General features: G+C 39.4%; 1 protein-coding gene across 1 annotated transcript; it reads right to left on the reverse strand.

Moving 5' to 3' along the window:
- Window positions 1–2,821: 2,821 nt before the first annotated feature.
- usf2.S (upstream transcription factor 2, c-fos interacting S homeolog) lies at window positions 2,822–22,365 on the reverse strand. Its single transcript, NM_001095231.1, is given in 10 exon segments — window positions 2,822–3,107; window positions 4,378–4,506; window positions 4,705–4,799; window positions 6,348–6,406; window positions 7,955–8,042; window positions 10,627–10,780; window positions 12,945–13,064; window positions 14,012–14,127; window positions 14,439–14,485; window positions 22,231–22,365. Coding segments are annotated over 10 exon segments (933 nt in total). The 5' UTR covers window positions 22,266–22,365; the 3' UTR covers window positions 2,822–3,017.
- Between the last annotated feature and the right edge of the window lie 153 nt (window positions 22,366–22,518).

Raw genomic sequence — 22,518 nt, forward strand, 5'->3', positions numbered from 1 at the left:
TAGGGCAACATTTTGGGCACTTATTTAATGGCTGATGCAGAAATGTTTAGATATTTCTACCTGTGTTATTGGCTAAGAGAGGTCCTGGCCAAAAATTCGGCTTAAACGAAACAAGCCTGATTACCACTGCATTACAACCATACTCAATACTGTCATTTATACAGTTATGGGATCAGTTATATGGAAACCCATTATCCATAAAGCTATGGGAAAGGCCGTCTCCCACAGACTCCATTTTATCCAAATTTTTAAAAAGGATTTCCTTTTTTTTTGTAATAATAAAACAGTCGCTTGTACTTGATCCCAACTAAGATACAAGTAATCCTTATTGGAGGCAAAACCAGCCTATTGGGTTTATTTAAAGGAGAAGGAAAGCTACTGAATCAGTTTATTGCCAATAGATTATGCAAAATAGTGCTATAACACTATTTATTCTGCAGAATACTTTACCATACCTGAGTAAAAAGCTCTAGGAGTCTCTCCCTGCTCACTCATAGCTCTGGGCTCAGATTACAGCAGGGAGAGAGGAGCAAACTGAGCATGCTCAAGCCCAAGCCCTGGAGGTTTAAGCTGAAAACAGGAAGTCTGATACAGAAGCCCATAAGTACACAACAGAAGGAAAGAAGCCCATAAGTACACAACAGAAGGAAAGAAATGTGTTTCTTTTGACAGAGGACTCAGAGCAGCATTACTTTGAGGGGTTACTGGTGTATTTATATAGACTTTTCTGATAAAGCTTACTTAATGTTAGCCTTTCCTTCTCCTTTAATGTTTACATGATTTTCTAGTAGACTTAAGGTATGAAGATCCAAATTACAGAAAGATCCATTATCTGGAAAGTCCCAGGTCCCAAGCATTCTGGATAACAGGTCCCATACCTGTACTTTGTTGAATTGCTCGACCCCACAAAATCACCCGGTTAAAACTGCACCCCTATACATGCAAGCTCATGACTAGTCCATAGTTCCAATGGAACTCCCAGGGGCTGCATGAAATTTGAATGAAATGAAACGCCCTCAATGGGGGGAATTCACAAAAGTGTCGGTAAAAAAAGTAACCCAGAAGTGGTGGTCGACAAATTTGTAAAATGTCGTACGAACCGTAAATTCACAAAGGCAGATGTTACCATCTCAGAATGTCTCGTAAGTCTGTCAATTTTCTAAAATGTCGTATATCTTTTCATCGTACAAATGACATTTACCAAGACTTTTTAAAAGACAATTTGACTGACATTTTCATTTTGGAGAGCCTAATGTGTCTGAAAAATAGTCAGTAAAAAAAATGAGTTTACGAGAAATTCATAAAAATGTCGGGAAAAGTGGCGCCGAAAAAACCACGCCCACTTTTAACGACACTAATTCAAAAGTGTCGTACATGTCGGAAAATTGGCAGCTGTTGCTACGACACTTTCTACGACATTTTAAAGACATTTTTAAGACATTTTTAAGACATTTTTTCGTTCCCGACACTTTTGTGAATTCCCCCAATGACTTCAGTTGCAACTATGTGAAATCATGACAACACCTTCAGACTTTAAAAGGAAATGCAAACGTTTTAATTGGAAAGGTGTTAAGCCCAAATAATTTTTTGGTAGTACTTTCCCTTTAAAAAAGCAGAATAAAGTAGAGGGATGCATAGATGCAAGGACTCTGGCACATCCCTGCTCAGTATATCGCTCCTGCTCCTTGCAAAACCGGTTGTACAAACAGGCTAGCTAAATCGTTTTTGGCATCCACTTTAAAGGGGTTGTTCACCTTTAAATTAACCGTTTGTATGATATAAAGAGTGAGATTCTGAGACAATATGCAGTTGGTTTTCATTTTTTATTTGTGGTTTTTGAGTAATTTCAAGTTTCAGCTGGTTGCTAGGGTCCAAATTCCCATTTACCATTTATTGACTGGAATATGAATAGGAGAGGCCTGAATAGAAATATGAGTAATAAAAAGTAGCAACAACAATACATCTCTAGCCTTAGAGCTTTTTTTTTTTTGGATGGGGTCAGTGACCCCCATTTGAAAGCTGGAAAGAGTCAGAAGAAAGACAAATAACTGAAAAACTCAGCAGCTCTCCAGTTTCAGCGATGTGGTTGCTAGGGTCCAAATTCGCCTAGCAACCATGCATTGGTTTGAATAAGAGACTGGGGTATGAATAGGAGAGTCTTAAATAGAACTATGAATAATAAAAAGTAGCAACAATAATACATTTGTAGCCTTACAGAGCTTTTGTTTTTAAGATGGGGTCTGTGGCCCCCATTTGAAAGCTGGAAAGAATCAGGAGAAATAGGCAAATAACTCAAAAATTATTAAAAATAAATAATGAAGACCAATTGAAAAGTTGCGCAGAATTAGCCAACATACTAAAAAAAATTGTTAACTTAAAGGTCAACCACCCCTTTAAAGATGCAAGTACACAGTAAACTGGATGATCCTTTCTGGGCTGCAGAAGCAACCAAGTTTTTGCGGAGGGGGGGGGAAATGGCTCTAGCGCATAAGGGCAACTAATACTACAATCTGCTCATCCACACACTTGGGTTTAAAAATAGTTTTAAAACGCAAAAAAAGAAAAAAAGAAAAAAAAAGGCTGTGTTGCCTATATTCAATTGCTAAAAGTCTAAAGTATGTTCATATTTATATATTTATAATAAAAAAAAATGGTAAAGCAATTCATTAACCCTCTTCTGCTAAGCACAGACCTTGAACATATTGCATTGCAATAGTGTGCAGTGGAATGAGGAGGGGGGTGAAAAGGTTCTCCCCAGCGAGTGTTAATGGCTATTGCTGAAACCCCACCCTTGTGGCTAACAAATCCACAAAGTCCTTTAGAGGGATCAGTGAAACATTTTTTTTGACACCTTAAAGGAGAAAAAGCTGGAGGGGTCGGGGGAGGTTTGAATGACGGGTGGTGGCAAGTGAGATGCTCAATGAAGGAAGGGTGCGGATAGTTCTGTCTCGTGGCTTTTTTTCCCCCCCATTTACTCTCCCAGGAGAAGGCTCTTGTTGATGAGCGAGTGAAGAACGTTACTGCCTCGGAGATTCTTCCACCACTTCAATGCCGTGCTGCTGTAGCTGTGCCCTCAAAAGTGCATTCTCGTTCTTCTGATCTTCTATCTGCAAATAGAGGAGAAAGTAGCACAATGGTGAATATTGAATCCGTTCCTTTAAAGGAACAGATTTTTTTTTACATTTAATTTTTTAAATCTGACATGGGGCTAGACATATTGTCAGTTTCCCAGCTGCCCCCAGTCATGTGATTTGTGCTCTGATAAACTTCAGTTACTCTTTACTGCAGTCATATCACCCTCCCTTTCCTCCCAGCAGCCTAACAACAGAACAATGGGAAGGTAACCAGATAACAGCTCCCTGACACAAGATAACAGCTGGCTGGTAGACTTAAATAACCAGTAACATTAAAATTCTTCATTTAAAAAAAAAAATCGGTTCTATAAGCTACAAATTATAGCCATACCCCAAAAGATTTATATAACATAGCTTACATTTAAAAAAAAAAAAAAAAAAAAAAAAAAAAAGTCAAAATCTTCTCTCCATTTACTTTGGAAAATGGCAAAAGGATGACCAGCTTGCCACTGTGTACGCGCCCCCAACGCCTTCACATAGCACTTCCGGCTGTAAGGAACCCAGATGTTGGAACTAATTCAGAGCAGCTGGGAGGCATGTATGGTCATGCTGGCTGGGGACAGGCAGAAGGACTAAACAGGCTGTGGTGAGGGAATGGATGGCCAAGCGAGGCTGTGGGAAATGAAAAGTTATGGGGAGGGAGAGAAATGCTGGGGGGGGGGGGAGAAACAGAATGGCTGGGCAAGAGAGGCTGTGAGAAGAATGGGAAAAGCAGCATTCCCTGTGACAGTGACTGCCCAATACAGGAAGCCAAGTCACGAAGAGGCTCAAAGCAGCGCACAAGTAGGGGAGAAGAAAGAAGAAGCAAGAAGATGGCAGGGATCCCTTGGGACAGTGGGGATTTGATTTTCTAATGGCTTACTTAAACAGCAGGAAAGAGCAGCATATTGGAGGTAAGTAATGTATATCCATTATTTTTATTATGAATTAAAAATGGTGTTACTGGTCCTTTAAGAACAGCACTTAATAGTAAAATCCAGGTCCCACTGCAACACATTCAGCACTGGCTCTTTCTGAAAGCACATGACCAGGCAAAATGACCTCAGATGCACCTACACACCAATATTACAACTAAATACACTTGCTGGTTCAGGAATGACATTTTATATTGTAGAGTGAATTATTTGCAGTGTAAACTGTCATTTAGAAATAAAAACTACACCATAAAAATCATGGCAGAATCCCTTTAAACACCGACAAGCAATGCAACTGATGCAAGGCCTGCTATGAAATCACAACTGACCTGTTGTCGCAGCAGTTCGTTGTCCATCTGCAGTCTCTCCGCTTCTTTGTAAGTCTCCTGCACGCGCTGGTTTGTCTGCCGGAGCTCACGGATGTAGTCACAAGCTTTAGACAGTATGCCACCTTTACTCTATTGGAAAAAATATAGGAATAATAAAAGGATCTCTGACAAGTAACAAGCCAAGCAAGAGCATGGGAGCAAGATGGTGGTGTTGCAGATCAGCCCTCCAGTCGTACTGTGGTATAGAGACTTTTTTTCTGATTTGTATGTGCAATGAGGATGGCCAGAAAAAAAGGGGGGGGACATAGGAACAGAAATTCTACTCACTGCTGCGGTTTTGGTGCTTTCTGCGTTGCAATCTGGAATGATTTTTGACAGCTGAACGATCCAGTTGTTAATCTTGTCTCGCCGTCTCCTCTCCACTAGAAGTAAAAAATACACTGAATAAGTGAGGCAAAAGCAAAAATAATTCACTTAAAAGAAAAGGCTAAAACGAAGTAAGCTTTATCAGAAAGGTCTATATAAATACACCAGTAATCCCTCAAATGCTGCTGAGTCCTCTGTCAAAAGAAACACCACATTTCTTTCCTTCTATTGTGTACTCATGGGCTTCTGTATCAGACTTCCTGTTTTCAGCTTAAACCTCCAGGGCTTGGGCTTGAGCATGCTCAGTTTGCTCCTCTCTCATCCCCTCCCTTCTGTAATCTGAGCCCAGAGATAAGAGTGAGCAGGGAGAAACTCAGGCAGGAAGTGATGTCACACCAAGCTAATATGGCAACTGCTATCCTAAACAGACAGTATCCAGAGCCATTTACTCAGGTATGGAAAAGCATTCAAAAGAAAATAAATAGCCTTCTAGCTTTCACTATTGTTGCTGATCTATTGGCAAAGCTACATGGACAGCGTTCCTTTTCCTAAAAGTAAAAAATCTCCTAAAATTGGTCCCAAAACTTGTTAATTGAAATAGAAACTGGTTAAGAAATAGAATTCTCCTGTTAAAGAGCAACTAGCTATTGAAGGAGAGGCTGCATCAAAATACTCCTATAAATGTCTTTGCTTGTGAAACATTAGCCTAGAGAAGAGTTATGAGCTGGCAGCTCAGATCAACTAGGCCACAATAAGTTTAAAGGGGAACTACTGTGAAAATTAAAACTGAATATAAACTTCATCATACTGAAATAAGAAACTTTATTAATAAAACATTCTGCATTGTTTCTGAAATAATCAAGTTTATCTTCACTATCCCTCTCTCGGCATCTGTTTCTCTTCATTCTCTCTTCATGCATGCTTTATAATGCGCCTCCAAGTCTTTTAAAGGGGAACTATCACGAAAATTTTATATAAGTTTTATCATACTGAAATAAGAAGTTTTCTAAATACAATCAATTAAAAATCCTTTACTGTTTCTGAAAGAATCAAGTTTATCTTCACTATTCCTCTCTCAGTATCTGCTTCTATTCATTCTCTCTTCATGCAGTAGTTGGGTGTCAGATATTCATTGACAGTTAGATCCAATATATCTTATAGGGGGGGCTCCTTTCCTAGCAGATGAATTTGAGTTCACTCAAATAACCGATTCCAGTACAAACAAAAGCTAACAAAATAACTGCCTTTTGCACAAAACCTGCATGTAGAGAGACATATCTGGGGATTTTAATAAAGTGAGCTCTAATTCATCTGCTAGGAAAGGAGCCCCCCTATAAGATAAATTGGATCTGTCAGTGAATATCTGACACCCATCTGCTGCATGAAGAGAGAATGAAGAGAAACAGATGCTGAGAGAGGAATAGTGAAGATAAACTTGATTATTTCAGAAACAATGCAGAATTTTTAATTGATTGTATTTAGAAAACTTCTTATTTCAGTATAAGCTTTTATTAAATTTTCATTTTCGCTATAGTTCCCCTTTAAAAACCAAGACTTGGCAGCACATTATAAATCATGAATTATTAGCTCCCCATACCACTTACCTTCATTGTGCTGAGCTCTGCGCCTCTCATCGCGAGGGGTTCTGTTCCCATCCATTTTACTGGTGGCAAAAATAAAAAAATAAATTAAAAAAAGAGTTAACAGACACACTGAACCCCACATCCTAGGCTTCCATCTCTTCTCTTTTAAACTTACAACCAATAGTTTAAATTGACAACATGACTGTGGCCTCAGAAGTTTAACGTATAACTACATATTAACTAAAATTATAACTAAATATTGCACTGGATTAACTGTTTCTCAGTGTGGAGCCCCTCACAAGGGCAGGGACTTGGCTTCATGTTTCTTTTAGATATTCATTTAATACACTAGAAAACATTCATGGAAAACTTTACAGATAACCAGCAAGTATATAATGGTCTTATAGCACCTCCAATTAATTTTTCTACATTTTTACGATAGTTAAGGTTTTATTTGCCGTCATGCTACTGCCATCTATGGGCAACTTTATGGAGCGACACATTCCCTGGGCTGAAATATTCCAGCACGGAGAAATTCCCAAAAGAGCAGGGCAATTATTTGGAATTTCAAATTCATGCGAGTTTTTTTTTTTAGAATCAAATTAGACTTTTCTCCGAAACATACTAACATATCCAAATCGGTTCCTGGACCTCTCCCATTGGCATATATAACAGAACTTTCTGTAAATTGGATCTTCATACATTAAAGGGACACGGTCATGGGAAAAAAAATGCTTTTTCCAAAACACATCAGTTAATAGTGCTGCTCCAGTAGACTTCTGCATTGAAATACATTTTTCAAAAGAGCAAACTGATTTTTGTATATTTCATTTTGAAACCGGACATGGGGCTAGACATATTGTCAGTTTCCCAGGTGCCCCCAGTCATGTCACTCGTGCTCGATAAACTTTAGTCCCTCTTAACTGCTGTACTGCAAGTTGGAGTCATATCACCCCTCCCTTTCCCTCCCAGCAGCCTAACAACAGAACAATGGGAAGGTAACCAGATAACAGCTCCCTAACACAAGATAACAGCTCTCTGTAGATCTAAGAACAGCACTTAATAGTAAAATCCAGGTGCCACTGAGACACATTCAGTTACATTGAGTAGGAGAAATAACAGCCTGCCAGAAAGCAGTTCCACCCTAAAGTGCTGGCTCTTTCTGAAAGCACATGACCAGGCAAAATAACCTGAGATGCACCTACACACCAATATTACAACAAACAAAATACTAATTTGCAGTGTAAACAGTGTAATCTACACCATAAAAATCAAGACAGAAACTCTTTAAGTCTAATAGAAAATTATGTAAACATTAAAAAAACTAAAAAAACAATAGGCTGGTTTTGCTTCCTAGAAGGATTAATTTTATCTTAGCTGGGATCAAGTACAAGCTACTGTTTTATTATTACACAGAAAAGGGAATTTTTTTTTAAAAAAAGTTTGATTATTTGGATAAAATGGAGTCTATGGGAGACGGCCTTTCCATAAATCAGAGCTTTCTGGATAATGGATTCCGGATAACTGATCCCATACCTGTACTTATTAGGCATTATGGTTGGGAAATGTAGCAAAGCACTATAGAGGGATGCAGCTTAAGAATAGTTATCACTTGCTCATATACATACGGCGAATAGGGATGAGTACGTGGAGCAATCGACCTTTGTTGTCCAGCAGGAAGTACATCTTGTGGGGTCATCATGACGTAGAACTGACCTATGGATAGAAGACAGTGTTAGCAAAAGTATCAGGAGCTCTTCTGTTGTGTGTTTATAAACCATATAAGGTTATTTTCATGTACATCAGGAGTGCCCATACTTTACTAATGCTACTACTTCGTGATGTTGTCCCATTATGATCTACATCCGTATAAGCATTGTTAGCATTCTGTTCCATGGAAAATATTACTTAAATATTGAATTATGAGAGAATTTATACCGCTAATTTAAAGAGGAAATAAAGTCTAAAATAGAATAAGGCTAGAAATGCTGTATTTTGTATACTAAACAAACTTATTGCACCACAAGTCTAATCAAACAAATGATTTATGCTTTCAAAGTTGGCCACAGGGGGTCACCATCTTGTAACTTTGTTATACATCTTTGCAAGACCAAGACTGTGCACATGCTCAGTGTGGTCTGGGCTGCTTAGGGATTGTCATAAATTATCAAAACAGCACAAATAATATCTGATAGAAGCCGATACAGCAAGACTGATATAATCAGAATATACAGACTGCACTGGGTCCTGTAGTCATGTAATGCAAAATTTTCTGGGCCCCCTGGTCCCCGACCCATATCTCACAGTAAAAAAGCTAAACAGAAATCAGAGCTAAAATAGTAACCACTATTGGTGGCCAGCCCCCCGACACGTTATAAAAAGCCACTGGAGATTAGGGGCCCCCTGCAAGTAAAAAGATTTTGATGGTCTGCCCCCCCCACAAGTTACAAAAAGCCACTGGTGGCCAGGACACTCCTTTTAAAAAATTGCTTGCCAGTACACCGTAAGTTTGGCTCTTAAGAGGGGGCCAGCCATGCTTCACTTACTGGATTGCCAGGCCCCCGCTGCCAGCATTCTGCAAAGTTTAGAAGAGAAGACAGGAGTTCCAGTGAGTCCCAATGAAGCTGCATTGGGATTGGATAGGCTGGAGGGGATGTTCCTACTTCACCAGATAGAGAATTGGCTAAAAGATAGACTACAAAGATTGGCCGCAGGGCTCTGTACTAGGTCCTTTGCTTTTCAACTTGTTTATTAATGACCTGGAGGTGGGCATTGAAAGTACTGTTTCTATTTTTGCAGATGATACTAAATTGTGCAGAACTATAGGTTCCATGCAGGATGCTGACACTTTGCACAGTGATTTGTCTTAGTTGGAAAACTGGGCAGCAAACTGGAAAATGAGGTTCAATGTTGATAAATGCAGGTTATGCACTTTGGCAAAAATAATATAAATGCAAGTTATACACTAAATGGCAGTGTGTTGGGAGTTTCCTTAAATGAGAAGGATCTTGGGGTCTTTGTAGATAACACGTTGTCTAATTCTGGGCAGTGTCATTCTGTGGCTACTAAAGCAAATAAAGTTCTGTCTTGTATAAAAAAGGGCATTAACTCAAGGGATGAAAACATAATTGTGTCTCTTTATAGGTCCCTGGTGAGGCCTCATCTGGAGTATGGGGGCAGTTTTGGACTCCAGTCCTTAAGAGGGATATAAATGAGCTGGAGAGAGTGCAGAGACTAAGTGCAACTAAACTGGTTAGAGGGAGGGAAGAGTTAAATTATGAGGGGAGACTGACAAGGTTGGGGTTGTTTTCTCTGGAAAAAAGGCGCTTGTGAGGGGACATGATTAGACTTTACAAGTACATTAGAGGACATTATAGACAAATAGTAGGAGACCTTTTTACCCTTAAAGAGAATCACGTACCAGAGGCCTCCCCTTCAGACTAGAGGAAAAGAAGTTTCATTTAAAGGAACAGAGTAGGGGGTTCATCACAGTCAGGACAGTGAGGTTGTGGAATGCACTGCCGGGTGATGTTGTGATGCTGATTCAGTTAATGACTATAAGAGGGACTTGGATGATTTCTTGGACAGACATAATACAAAGGCTATTGTGATACTAAACTGTATAGTTAGTATAGATATGGGGATATATAATTTATGTGACAGTAGGGAGGGGTGTGTGTGTATGGGGCTGGGTTTTCATTTGGAGGGGTTGAACTTGATGCACTGTCTTTTTTTCAACCCGATTTAACTATGTAACTATGTAACTCATCCAATCCCTATACAGCTTTACAGGGACTTAAACAACCAATGAGTGCACACCGGAGCTCCTGTCCTCTATTCTAAATGTTGCAGCAGGCTGACAGCAGGGGGGCACGACAAATCAAGTTGTAAGTGAATCATGGCCAGGCCCCCCCCTAACACACAAAAACCAGCAGGCCTAGGACAACTGTCCCTCCTGATAGTGGCCCTGTCCAGAAGTATGGAACAGGTTTGAACAGCAAAGGTTCACTGTAAGAATTGTGGTAACTCCATTAGTTACACAGTAACCTTGTTAACTGCACAGAATACAAGGTAGAAAGCAGCAGATTGGCTGTAAATGATAAAGAATAATATCAGCTGCTATCAGGAAAAATTACTTGTTAGGGCAAAAATCAGTTTCTGGAAAGATAAGCCTCTGGGGCCTAACAACTCGCTGAAAGATTAGCCTTATATGAAATTGTATAACAACTAGTCAGTATCTGTAGCTAGAAGACGCCTTCTAACTTGCATGCTGATCTGTTTGTGCAAAGTCTAGATTCACCTCCTGCTTGTCCCAGTGTGGGGTCGGACGTCTGCACAGACACAGCTGTAGTGTCCCCCACGGTGGAAGCTGGAAAATAAGCAAATCGCGCCTCCCCACTAACTGCATCTGTAGTAGGGCTTCCGCCATTGCTGAACGGGTTCTGGATCACAGCCTGCAACAGACAAAAGAATAAATGGATAGACAAGAGTTGGAGAGGCTGAATGTTAAACTGGAAGGGAAATTTAGATTTTGCATTAAAGGGATACGGTCATGGGAAAAAAGGTTTTATTTAAAAACAGATCAGTTAATAGTGCTGCTCCAGCAGAATTCTGTACTGAAATAGGTTTCTCAAAAGAGCAAACAGATTTTTTTATATTTCATTTTGAAATCTGACATTTCAGTTTCCCAGCTGCCCCCAGTCATGTGACTTCTGCTCTGATAAACTTCAGTCAGTTTACTGCAAGTTGGAGTGATATCATCCCCCCCCCATCAGCCTAACAACAAAACAATGGGAAGGTAACCAGATAACAGCTCCCTAACACAAGATAACAGCTGCCTGGTAGATCTAAGAACAACACTCAATAGTAAAATACAGGTCCCACTGAGACACATTCAGTTACATTGAGTAGGAGAAACAACAGCCTGCCAGAAAGCAGTTCCATCCTAAAGTGCTGGCTCTTTCTGAAAGCACATGACCAGGCAAAATGACAGGAGATGCACCTACACACCGATATTACAACTAAAAAAAATACACGTGTTCATTCAGGAATAAAACTTTATATTGTAGAGTGAATTATTTGCAGTGTAAACAGTGTAATTTAGAAATAAAAACTACACCATAAAATCGTCAGACAGAATCCCTTTAAGGTGATAGCATATGCTATTTATAAGGCCTGTATAGTTGAACTACCTAAACATCCCTGTGGCTGCACAACTACTGCAGTGCAGGACTATAGCTAATCATATGTTAGGACAAGTGCAAATAGTCATACTCAAAATATAAAACGGCAAGCTCCAATACAGACGTGTGAAAGAGCTGCTACATAACACAGAGTAACAGATCCAACTTCTTAGATATTTCAATTGAACAAAAACAACTGGCTTGGTCACATGACACTAAGTAAAATAACAGCATGTGACTGCCAGTGGTCATCTGACGCTTGTCTGACAGAACATGTGACCAGTTCTGGAATGTAAACACACTACAGCTGGGACTCGCTATATGAGTTATGCAATAAGTGGAAAATAAAGTAAACTATAATAGACATGAGTTATAGCAATATGTCATTGTAGCATCAAGAAAAGGTTGCTACTGAAGAAACGACTTCGGGTAGGAAAAATTTGGCTAATGGCAAACTACTAGGAGGCTTGTATGCATGTAGACAAGTGCAACTAAGGCATGGCAAATCATTTCCTATTAATAAAGGGGAACTATCGTGAAAAAATGAAAATTGAACATAAGCTTTCGCATACTGAAATAAGAAGCTTTCTAAATATAGTTGCACCGTTTCTGAAATAATCAAGTTTATCTTCACTATCCCTCTCTCAGTATCTCTTCAATCTCTCTACATGCAGCAGTTGGCTGTTAGATAATCACTGACAGTTAGAGCCAATATATCTTATAGGGGGGCTCCTTTTGCCTAGAAGATGTATTACAGCTCAATCTATTATCCAGTCCAGACATCATGTCTCTCTACATGCAGGATTTGTGCAAAAGGCAGTTACTTTGTTTGTACTGGAATCAGTTATTCGAGTGAGCTCTAATTCATCGGCTAGGGAAGGAAGCCCCTGGCTGGATGTACTACACCGTCTGCTGAACATACACACAATGCTGAACAACATGAGAGAAATGTGAGAACAGATGCTGAGAGAGGGATAGTGAAGATAAACTTGATTATTTCAGAAATAATGCAGAATATTTAATTTATTGTATTTAGAAAGTTTCTTATCGCTTATAGTAATTTTTCATATTTGAGATAGTTCCCCTTTAACAATGGAAAAAGCTATGAATATGGAGCACAGAGTTCTCTTGCAGACCAGGCTCTGTTGACATAAATCTGACACTAGTGCATGCAAGACCAGTAAGCTCAGGGGCACTCAGCCTTTGGTGGGTTGGATAACTTTAGTCACAACCCCCTTCCTGGTGGAAGATTCCAGCATGCTCACTTTACCACCAGGCCTCCTAGCGGGCAGTCCGGCAGGTCCTACTGGGGACCTGGATGCAGTTGCACCCACAGTGGTTACGCCATCGAACGTTAGCTACAGAGGGATCTGTTGCCATTTAATCTGTCTGCAGCCAACTGTCAACAATCCCAGAAAAACCAGTCCCTTCTTACCTGTGCTACTGCCTGCTGAGTGCCACTAAATGCTGCTGTTGACACAACACTGACTGCCCCTGTTGCATCCCCCTGGCCATCCAGCTGACCATCTGTCACCTGGACAACTCTGTATGTCACCTGAGAAGAGAAACAATGTAAAACCTGTATTTCACACAGTTCTGTTACATACAAAACAATGTTCAGTTTAAAGAGGAACTATCGCAAAAATAAAAATTTAAGATTAGCTTCCTCATACTGAAGTAAGAAACTTTCTACATACAATCAATTAAATATTCTGAATTGTTTCTGAAATAATCAAGTTTATCTTCACTATCCCTCTCTCAGCATCTGTTTCTCTTCATTCTGTCTTCATGCAGCAGTTGGGTGTCAGATATTCATTGACAGTTAGATCCAATATATCTTATAGGGGGGCTCCTTTTGCCTAGAAGATGTATTAGAGCTCACTCTATTAAAATTAAGGGATGCACCGAATCCAGGATTCAGTTCAGGATTCGGCCTTTTTCAGCATATGCAAATTAGGGGCAGGGAGGGAAATCAGGTGACTTTTCACAAAACAAGGAAGTAAAAAATGTTTTCCCTTTCCCACCCCTAATTTGCATATGCAAATTAGGATTCGCATCCCTATTAAAATCACCAGTTATCACGTCTCTCTACATGCAGACCTTATGCAAAAGGCCGTTATTTTGTTAGATTTTGTTTGTACTGGAATCCGTTATTTGAGTGAGCTCTAATAGATCTTCTAGGCAAAATGAGCCCCATAAGATATATTGGATCTAACTGTCAGTGAATATCTGACACCCAACTGCTGCATGAAGACAGAATAAAGAGAAACAGATGCTGAGAGAGGGATATTGAATATAAACTTAAATTATTTCAGAAACAATGCAGAATATTTTATTGATTGTATTTAGAAAGTTTCTTATTTCAGTATGAGGTAGCTTCTCTTTAATTTTCACAATAGTTCCCCTTTAAGATGAATATGCAATCCTGCAGCAAATTAGTACTGCCATTCCAGTATACATATATCAGTCTTATTATAAAGAGCCTCGTATTTATTTTGTTACCTGTCCACCATTGTTTTCTGTGCGAAACTGATACTGGATATTGTGGTCTGCGAAGGCAGCTTGCTGGACAGTGGCAATGGCCACGGCAGTATGTTCTTCGGCACTCGTTTCATCTCCTGTATGTGCAAAAGCAAAGAGAAGACAGTGAAAATGTGTTGCTGCTCCTACTATTTGGATATTCTCACCACCACAATGCTACAAGGTGTGGCATACACACATTGGGGGTGATTTATCAACACTGGGCAAATTTACCCATGGGCAGTAACCCATGGCAACAGATGAGATTGTTGCATTCATTGTTCTACTTGCAGATAGCTTTAAAAAAAACTACTCACTGATTGGTTGCTATGGGTAACTGCCCATGGGCAAATTTGCCCAGTGTTGATAAATGAGCCTGATTGCCTTCTATCATCAGAGCCGCACTCACCTTCATGTAACTCTACAACTTCTTCCGTGTCCTGTCCTTTGTCGTGACTAGAAAAGAAATGACAACCTTAGAGATCAAAGCAGATATGATGAACAGTTAACCATCAAACCAGTGATTTTAATTTTTTATTCAGGTGTAATGGCATCACAGTTTTTTAGAATCTTCATAATCTAGCCCTCCCTCTACTATTATAATTCATCTAAAACATGGGGGACTGGATACAGTGATTGTAGGTGAGGTAGAGCGGAGGTTTCCAATGGGAGACTTCTGTTGCTTATGTTCAGATTAAAGGGATTCTGTCATGATTTTTATGGTGTCGTTTTTATTTCTAAATTATACTGTTTACACTGCAAATAATTCACTGTACAATATTAAATGTCATTCCTGAACCAGCAAGTGTATTTAGTTGTAATATTGGTGTGTAGGTGCATCTCAGGTCATTTTGCCTGGTCATGTGCTTTCAGAAAGAGCCAGCACTTTAGGATGGAACTGCTTTCTGGCAGGCTGTTGTTTCTCCTACTCAGCGTAACTGAATGTGTCTCAGTGGGACCTGGATTTTACTATTGAGTGCTGTTCTTAGATCTACCAGGCAGCTGTTATCTTGTGTTAGGGAGCTGCTACCTGGTTACCTTCCCATTGTTCTGTTTTAGGCTACTGGGGGGGAAAAGGAGGGGGCGATAACACTCCAACCTGCAGTACAGCACTTAGGAGTGACTGGAGTTTATCAGAGCACAAGTCACATGAATGGGGGCTCCTGGGAAACTGACAATATGTCTAGCCCCATGTCAGATTTCAAAATTGAATATAAAAAAATCTGTTAGCTCTTTTGAGAAACTGATTTCAGTGCAGAATTCTGCTGGAGCAGCACTGTTAACTGATGGTTTTGAAAAAAACTTTTTTCCCCATGACAGTATTAAGAAGAAGAATCAAAAACTCTCAATGATACGAAAGATTTTTCTACCGAGTTGAGTTAGTAAACAAACCCTAGAAAAGGGGCTAAGTGCAGATTCACATGCTCAGATTCGGCGTGATTAGTCGCCTCTTCTTCAGGGTGACTAATCTCCCTGAACTGCCTCCCGCCACCTAGAGTCTAAATGGCTAGCGGGATTCTACACGGAATACTTTGTTTTCCGAAGTTGCCCAAGTTTCCTCATGAGGCAACCTCAGAAAACAAAGGGCTGATTGCCATCTCACCGGCGAATTACATTCTAGCCGGCGGAAGGAAGTTCAGGGAGATTAGTTGCCCCGAAGAAGAGGAGATTTGTCGCTGGACAAAAAGTTCAGTTGAGTTTGCATACCATATTTACCCTATTAGCTTTGCACACAGAGGCATCGGTACGCAGCATTATAAAGTCCCAGATCCCCAATATAGATATTTTAACAATTAAAGCAGTTTAACATCAAAAGAGAAACTCTTATTTCACAGTCATGCGGTTTCTGGGTCATATCATTCATTTATCATCTTGTGACACGGCTCTCTGCGCCTGCGTTCTGAGACCATTAACCGTTCCCTGATGCCGTGGGCACTTCATTACTTGCTGTGATGCGTTGGTTTCAGATCAGGAGAACCTACGTGCCGTCTTATCAGACTGAGTTATTCTGTGTATTTTTTCAGAACATCTGACTGCTTTTCTTTTACTTAAAGGGAAATTACTGCAAAAATGAAAATTTAATATAAGCTTCATCATACTGAAATAAGAAACTTTCTAAATACAGTCAATTAAATATTCTGCATTGTTTCTGAAATAATCAAGTTTATCTTCACTATTCCTCTCTCAGCATCTGTTTCTCTTCATTATGTCTTCATGCAGCAGTTGGGTGTCAGATATTCACTGACAGTTAGATGCAATATATCTTATAGGGGGCTCCGTTTGCTTAGAAGATATATTAGAGCTCACTCTATTAAAATCACCAGACAGATTAACTGTACTAAAATCGATTTTCTTTGAAATTCGATTGGGGAGTTATTTATTAAAAAAATCGAATATCTAAAACTCGGAGGCAGATTTATTAAGGGTCAAATTTCAAATTCGAATACAAGTTTTTTTTTTTAACTGTAATAAATTCGATTTTCTTTGAAATTCGATTGGGGGGGTTATTTATTAAAAAACTCGAATATCTAAAACTCGGACGAATGTTACCGATCCAAAAACTATCAAATTCAACCAAACATGATTTGTGTTTTTTCTCGGAAAAAAAAAACTGAATGTCAGGAAGGCTCCAAACATCTTCAGATTGGTCACTGGACCTCTTTCATTGACACATATTCTATGAATTTATGTTATACATGAATTCGGGAGGTTTTAGGTAGCGAATAGTCGAATTTGAATTCTTAAAAGACCAGAGTTTGATTAATCTCAAAAATCTAATTTAAAAAAAAAAAATCTAATTTGGTTAATTCCCTAGTCGAATTTGACAGTTTTGATCATAAAGAAGAATTAAAATTGGAAATTTTTTTCAACCCTTCATAAAACTGCCCCCCATGTCTCTCTACATGCAGGATTTGTGCAAAAGGCAGTTATTTTGTTTGTACTGGAATCCGTTATTTGAGTGAGCTCTAATACATCTTCTAGGCAAAAGGAGCCCCCCTATAAGATATATTGGATCTAACTGTCAGTGATTATCTGACACCCAACTGCTGCATGAAGAGAGAATGAAGAGAAACAGATGCTGAGAGAGGGATAGTGAATATAAACTTGATTATTTCAGAAATGATGCAGAATATTTAATTGATTATATTTAGAAAGTTTGTTATTTCAGTATGAGGAAGCTTATATTACATTTTCATGATAGTTCCCCTTTAATATTGCTAAGACTGGTAAGTACAGAATAAGTAAAGAAAGATGTGCCTGCCCGGACAGAGGACCAGGTGAGAGGCCATCTATGTGAATGGGTGAGCACAAACATACCCTGCAGAGACACAGGGAAAGGTAGGAAGGCGGACATTTTTCATCCCAATCCTGCTACTGCCACAGGTTTTAGGAAGGCTCACTCACCACTAGTATCCACTTATACCCACTAGGATAAATGTGAGCGACAGATTCAGAATGAACAACCATAGAGGCACCCATCCTACTTAGAGGGACAGTTCACCTAAAACGTAACTATTAGTATGTTAAAGAATGGCTAATTCTAAGCAACTTTTCAATTGGTCCTCATTATTTTTATAGTTTTTCAATTATTTTCCTTTTTCTTCTGATTGTTTCCAGCTTTCAAATGGGGGTCACTGACCCCATCTTAAAACAAATGCTCTGTATAGCTACACGTTTATTGTTACTTTTTATTACTCGTCTTTTGTTTCAGGCCTCTCCTATTCATATTCAAGTCTCTTATTCAAATCAGTGCATGGTTGCTAGGGTAGTTTGGACCATAGTAACCAGAATGCTAAAAGCATTTTGTTTCAGGCCTCTCCTATTCATATTCAAGTCTCTTATTCAAATCAGTGCATGATTGCTAGAGATCCACAAGTGCATATCAAGTAATATAGAGATCCACAAGTGACGGCACACCGAGGGAAATAAACAAAGAAAACAAAAAAATTATCTAAAGCTGGTTTATTAGCAATAAACCAGCTTTAGTTTATTTTTTTGTTTTCTTTGTTTATTTCCCTCGGTGTGCCGTCACTTGTGGATCTCTATATTACTTGATATTGGACTGGCACCCAGGCATTCACTGCAATTTTGGTTGTGCATGTAATATGAAGGTCTATATTGAGTTTCCTCACACCATGGCCAACTTTAGTTTCACATGCAATTCGGGGTGCACAGTTTTAAGTTATATATATATCCACAAATATCAAAATCCGGCACACTCATAAAAATCTTTTATTTGTCAAACTCGGATGAATTAAATCAGCCAAAAATCGAGTCGAATTCTAATCAAACTAGATTTGAATTAAAAAAAACTTGATTCAAAATTTTTCTCCGAAAAAACATTTGAATGTCAGGAGAGCTGCAAACAACTACAAATTGATCCCTGGACGTCTCCCATTGACTTCAACAGCAATTCGGCAGGTTTTAGGTGCGAATAGTCGAATTTGAGGGCATGATAAATAGTATGATAAATCTTGAAAATCTATTTTTTTTAAAAAAACATGTTTTACACCAATTTCACACCCTCCTCTCTCCTTAGAAACAATTATTTCTTAGAGACATATGATGCTCTATATAAACAACCCCTTTCCAACGATTGAGCCTTTGAAATAAGAATCAGCTCACAGCACAGCGAGCTTATCTGCTAAATAGTTTGATCAGCTTCTCCTCTGTAAAGTGACTCAGCAGAAGGAGAAACAGGAAAGTGAAAGTGTTTTCTGTTGTTAAGAAGAAATAACAAAACCCATAGCTCAGTCTTCATAAAAACAACACGGAAAAAGTCTGTTTAGCACAAGTCCCTATTCACTGAGCTCATGCTGAAATACTGGGTCCCCCAGTATCTATCTGGTTGGTTCAGTTCTCTGCACTGCTGGTTCTGACTTCTGAAACAATGCAGCAAGAGAGTTGATTAAGCAGCTTTAAATTAAGTTTTAACATGACATAGGGAGTGATAATACTGAGACAAATTGCAGTTGGTTTTTGTTTTGTTTTTTAAATTTTAGTTTTTTTATTCAGCAGCTGGCCAGTTTCCAATTTTAGCAATCTGGTTGCTAGGGTCCAAATAACCCTAGCAACCATGAACTTATTTGAATAAGAGACTGCAATATGAATAGGAGGGGTCTGAACAGAAAACAAAGTAATAAAAAGTAACAATACATTTGTAGCCTTACAGAGAATTTACTTTATAGATGGGGTCAGTGACCCCCATTTGAAAGATAGAAAGATTCAGAAGATTAAGGCAAATAATGTAAAAACTAAAAAAGAAAAAAATGAGGAACAATTCAAATGTTGCTTAGAATTAGCCATTCTGTAACATACTAAAAGTTATCTTAAAGGAACAGCAACACCAACATTTAAAATAGTTTAAAGGAAGGGCAATATATAATGTAGTGTTGCCCTGCACTGGTAAAACTGGTTTGTTTGCTTCAGAAACTCTACTATATAAACAAGCTGCTGTGTATCCATGGGGGCAGCCATTCAAGCACAGGATACACAGTAGATAACAGATAAGTACTACTATAGTTTATATAAACAAGCTGCTGTGTAGCCATGGGGGCAGCCATTCAAGCACAGGATACACAGTAGATAACAGATAAGTACTACTATAGTTTATATAAACAAGCTGTTGTGTAGCCATGGGGGCAGCCATTCAAGCACAGGATACACAGTAGATAACAGATAAGTACTACTATAGTTTATATAAACAAGCTGCTGTGTAGCCATGGGTGCAGCCATTCAAGCACAGGATACACAGTAGATAACAGATAAGTACTACTATAGTTTATATAAACAAGCTGTTGTGTAGCCATGGGGGCAGCCATTCAAGCACAGGATACACAGTAGATAACAGATAAGTACTACTATAGTTTATATAAACAAGCTGCTGTGTAGCCATGGGGGCAGCCATTCAAGCACAGGATACACAGTAGATAACAGATAAGTACTACTATAGTTTATATAAACAAGCTGCTGTGTAGCCATGGGGGCAGCCATTCAAGCACAGGATACGCAGTAGATAGATAAGTACTATTATAGTTTATATAAACAAGCTGCTGTGTAGCCATGGGGGCAGCCATTCAAGCACAGGATACACAGTAAATAACAGATAAGTACTACTACAGTTTATATAAACAAGCTGCTGTGAAGCCATGGGGGCAGCCATTCAAGCACAGGATACACAGTAGATAACAGTTAAGTACTACTATAGTTTATATAAACAAGCTGTTGTGTAGTCATGGGGGCAGCCATTCAAGCACAGGATACACAGTAGATAACAGTTAAGTACTACTATAGTTTATATAAACAAGCTGCTGTGTAGCCATGGGGGCAGCCATTCAAGCACAGGATACACAGTAGATAACAGTTAAGTACTACTATAGTTTATATAAACAAGCTGCTGTGTAACCATGGGGGCAGCCATTCAAGCACAGGATACACAGTAGATAACAGATAAGTACTACTATAGTTTATATAAACAAGCTGCTGTGTAGCCATGGGGGCAGCCATTCAAGCACAGGATACACAGTAGATATCAGATAAGTACTACTATAGTTTATATAAACAAGCTGCTGTGTAGCCATGGGGGCAGCCATTCAAGCACAGGATACACCGTAGATAACAGATAAGTACTACTATAGTTTATATAAACAAGCTGCTGTGTAGCCATGGGGGCAGCCATTCAAGCACAGGATACACAGTAGATAACAGTTAAGTACTACTATAGTTTATATAAACAAGCTGCTGTGTAGCCATGGGGGCAGCCATTCAAGCACAGGATACACAGTAGATAAACAGATAAGTACTACTATAGTTTATATAAACAAGCTGCTGTGTAGCCATGGGAGCAGCCATTCAAGCACAGGATACACCGTAGATAACAGATAAGTACTACTATAGTTTATATAAACAAGCTGCTGTGTAGCCATGGGGCAGCCATTCAAGCACAGGATCACAGTAGATAACAGTTAAGTACTACTATAGTTTATATAAACAAGCTGCTGTGTAGCCATGGGGGCAGCCATTCAAGCACAGGATACACAGTAGATAACAGATAAGTACTACTATAGTTTTATATAAACAAGCTGCTGTGTAGCCATGGAGCAGCCATTCAAGCACAGGATACACGTAGATAACAGATAAGTACTACTATAGTTTATATAACAAGCTGCTGTGTAGCCATGGGGGCAGCCATTCAAGCACAGATACACAGTAGATAACAGATAAGTACTACTATAGTTTATATAACAAGCTGCTGTGTAGCCATGGGGCAGCCATTCAAGCACAGGATACACAGTAGATAAAGATCTGAAGGATCCCTTGTATACTCAGAGCGTACTGTTATCTACTTTGTATCTGTGCTTGAATGGCTGCCCCATGGCTACACAGCAGCTTGTTTATATAAACTATAGTAGTACTTATCTGTTATCTACTGTGTATCCTGTGTTTGAATGGCTGCCCCCATGGCTACACAACAGCTTGTTTATATAAACTATAGTAGAGTTTCTGCAGCAAATACATCAGTTTTACTGGTGCAGCACAACACTACATTATATATTGTCATTCCTTTAAACCACTTTCATGTTTTTGCTGTTATTGATTCTTTTTATTCCTCATCTTTCTATTCAGGCCTCTCCTATTCATATTCCAGTCTCTTATCCAAATCAATGCCTGGTTGTTAGGGGAATTTGGACCCTAGCAACCAGATTACTGGAATTGCAAACTGGAGAGTCGCTGAATAAAAAGTGAAATAACTCAAAAAACACAAATGTTAAAAAACGAAAGCCAATTGCAAATGGTCTCAGAATATTATTATTTTTAACATGTATTTATATAGCGCCAACATATTGCGCAGCGTGTTGTACATCATACTAAGAGTTAATTTAAAGGCAAAGAACCCCTTTAGTGGGATGAGGAGCCCCATTAAACAGAAGTGGAGGAGAAGCAACTGCTACAAGTTTGTATAAAGAGTCAGAAGCAGAGAATGTAAAGGAATAAAGAAACGTCAGCTTTATAGTTGGCCAGTGAATGTACATTGAGACAATGAATCTAATTCCACTTTCTATGATAATGCTGCAATAATAACAATGATAATAATGATGATGATAATAAAGATAAATCAATGGAGTGTCCAGTGAGTGGCTGGGAGCTGCAGTGTGTGTAGGGGAGTGTAGGCCGCACAGCCTGGGCCTAGATTATCTCACCTGGCGGAGTCGAGGCCCTGATCCAGCATGTCCATGTGTCGAGCGTGGGGCTGGGAGTGAGCGGGCGAAACCTTTAGCCCGTGTCCCCCCGTCTCAGGCGTTACAGGCCCAGGGCCCGGGGCGACCCGGAAAGGGGGAGGCGTGAGGGCCGGCGGTGCTTGTCTTGATCACGGGGACAAACAGACGGGTCATGTGAGGAGCTTTCCCTTCCCTGTACCGCCGCCGGGACACGTGAGGAGGGAGGCGGGGAGAAGAGACTCGCTGTTTCTCTGGCTAATGCGCCACGCG

Source organism: Xenopus laevis, chromosome 7S, assembly GCF_017654675.1.
Source record: "Xenopus laevis strain J_2021 chromosome 7S, Xenopus_laevis_v10.1, whole genome shotgun sequence".
Taxonomy (NCBI): Eukaryota; Metazoa; Chordata; class Amphibia; order Anura; family Pipidae; genus Xenopus; species Xenopus laevis.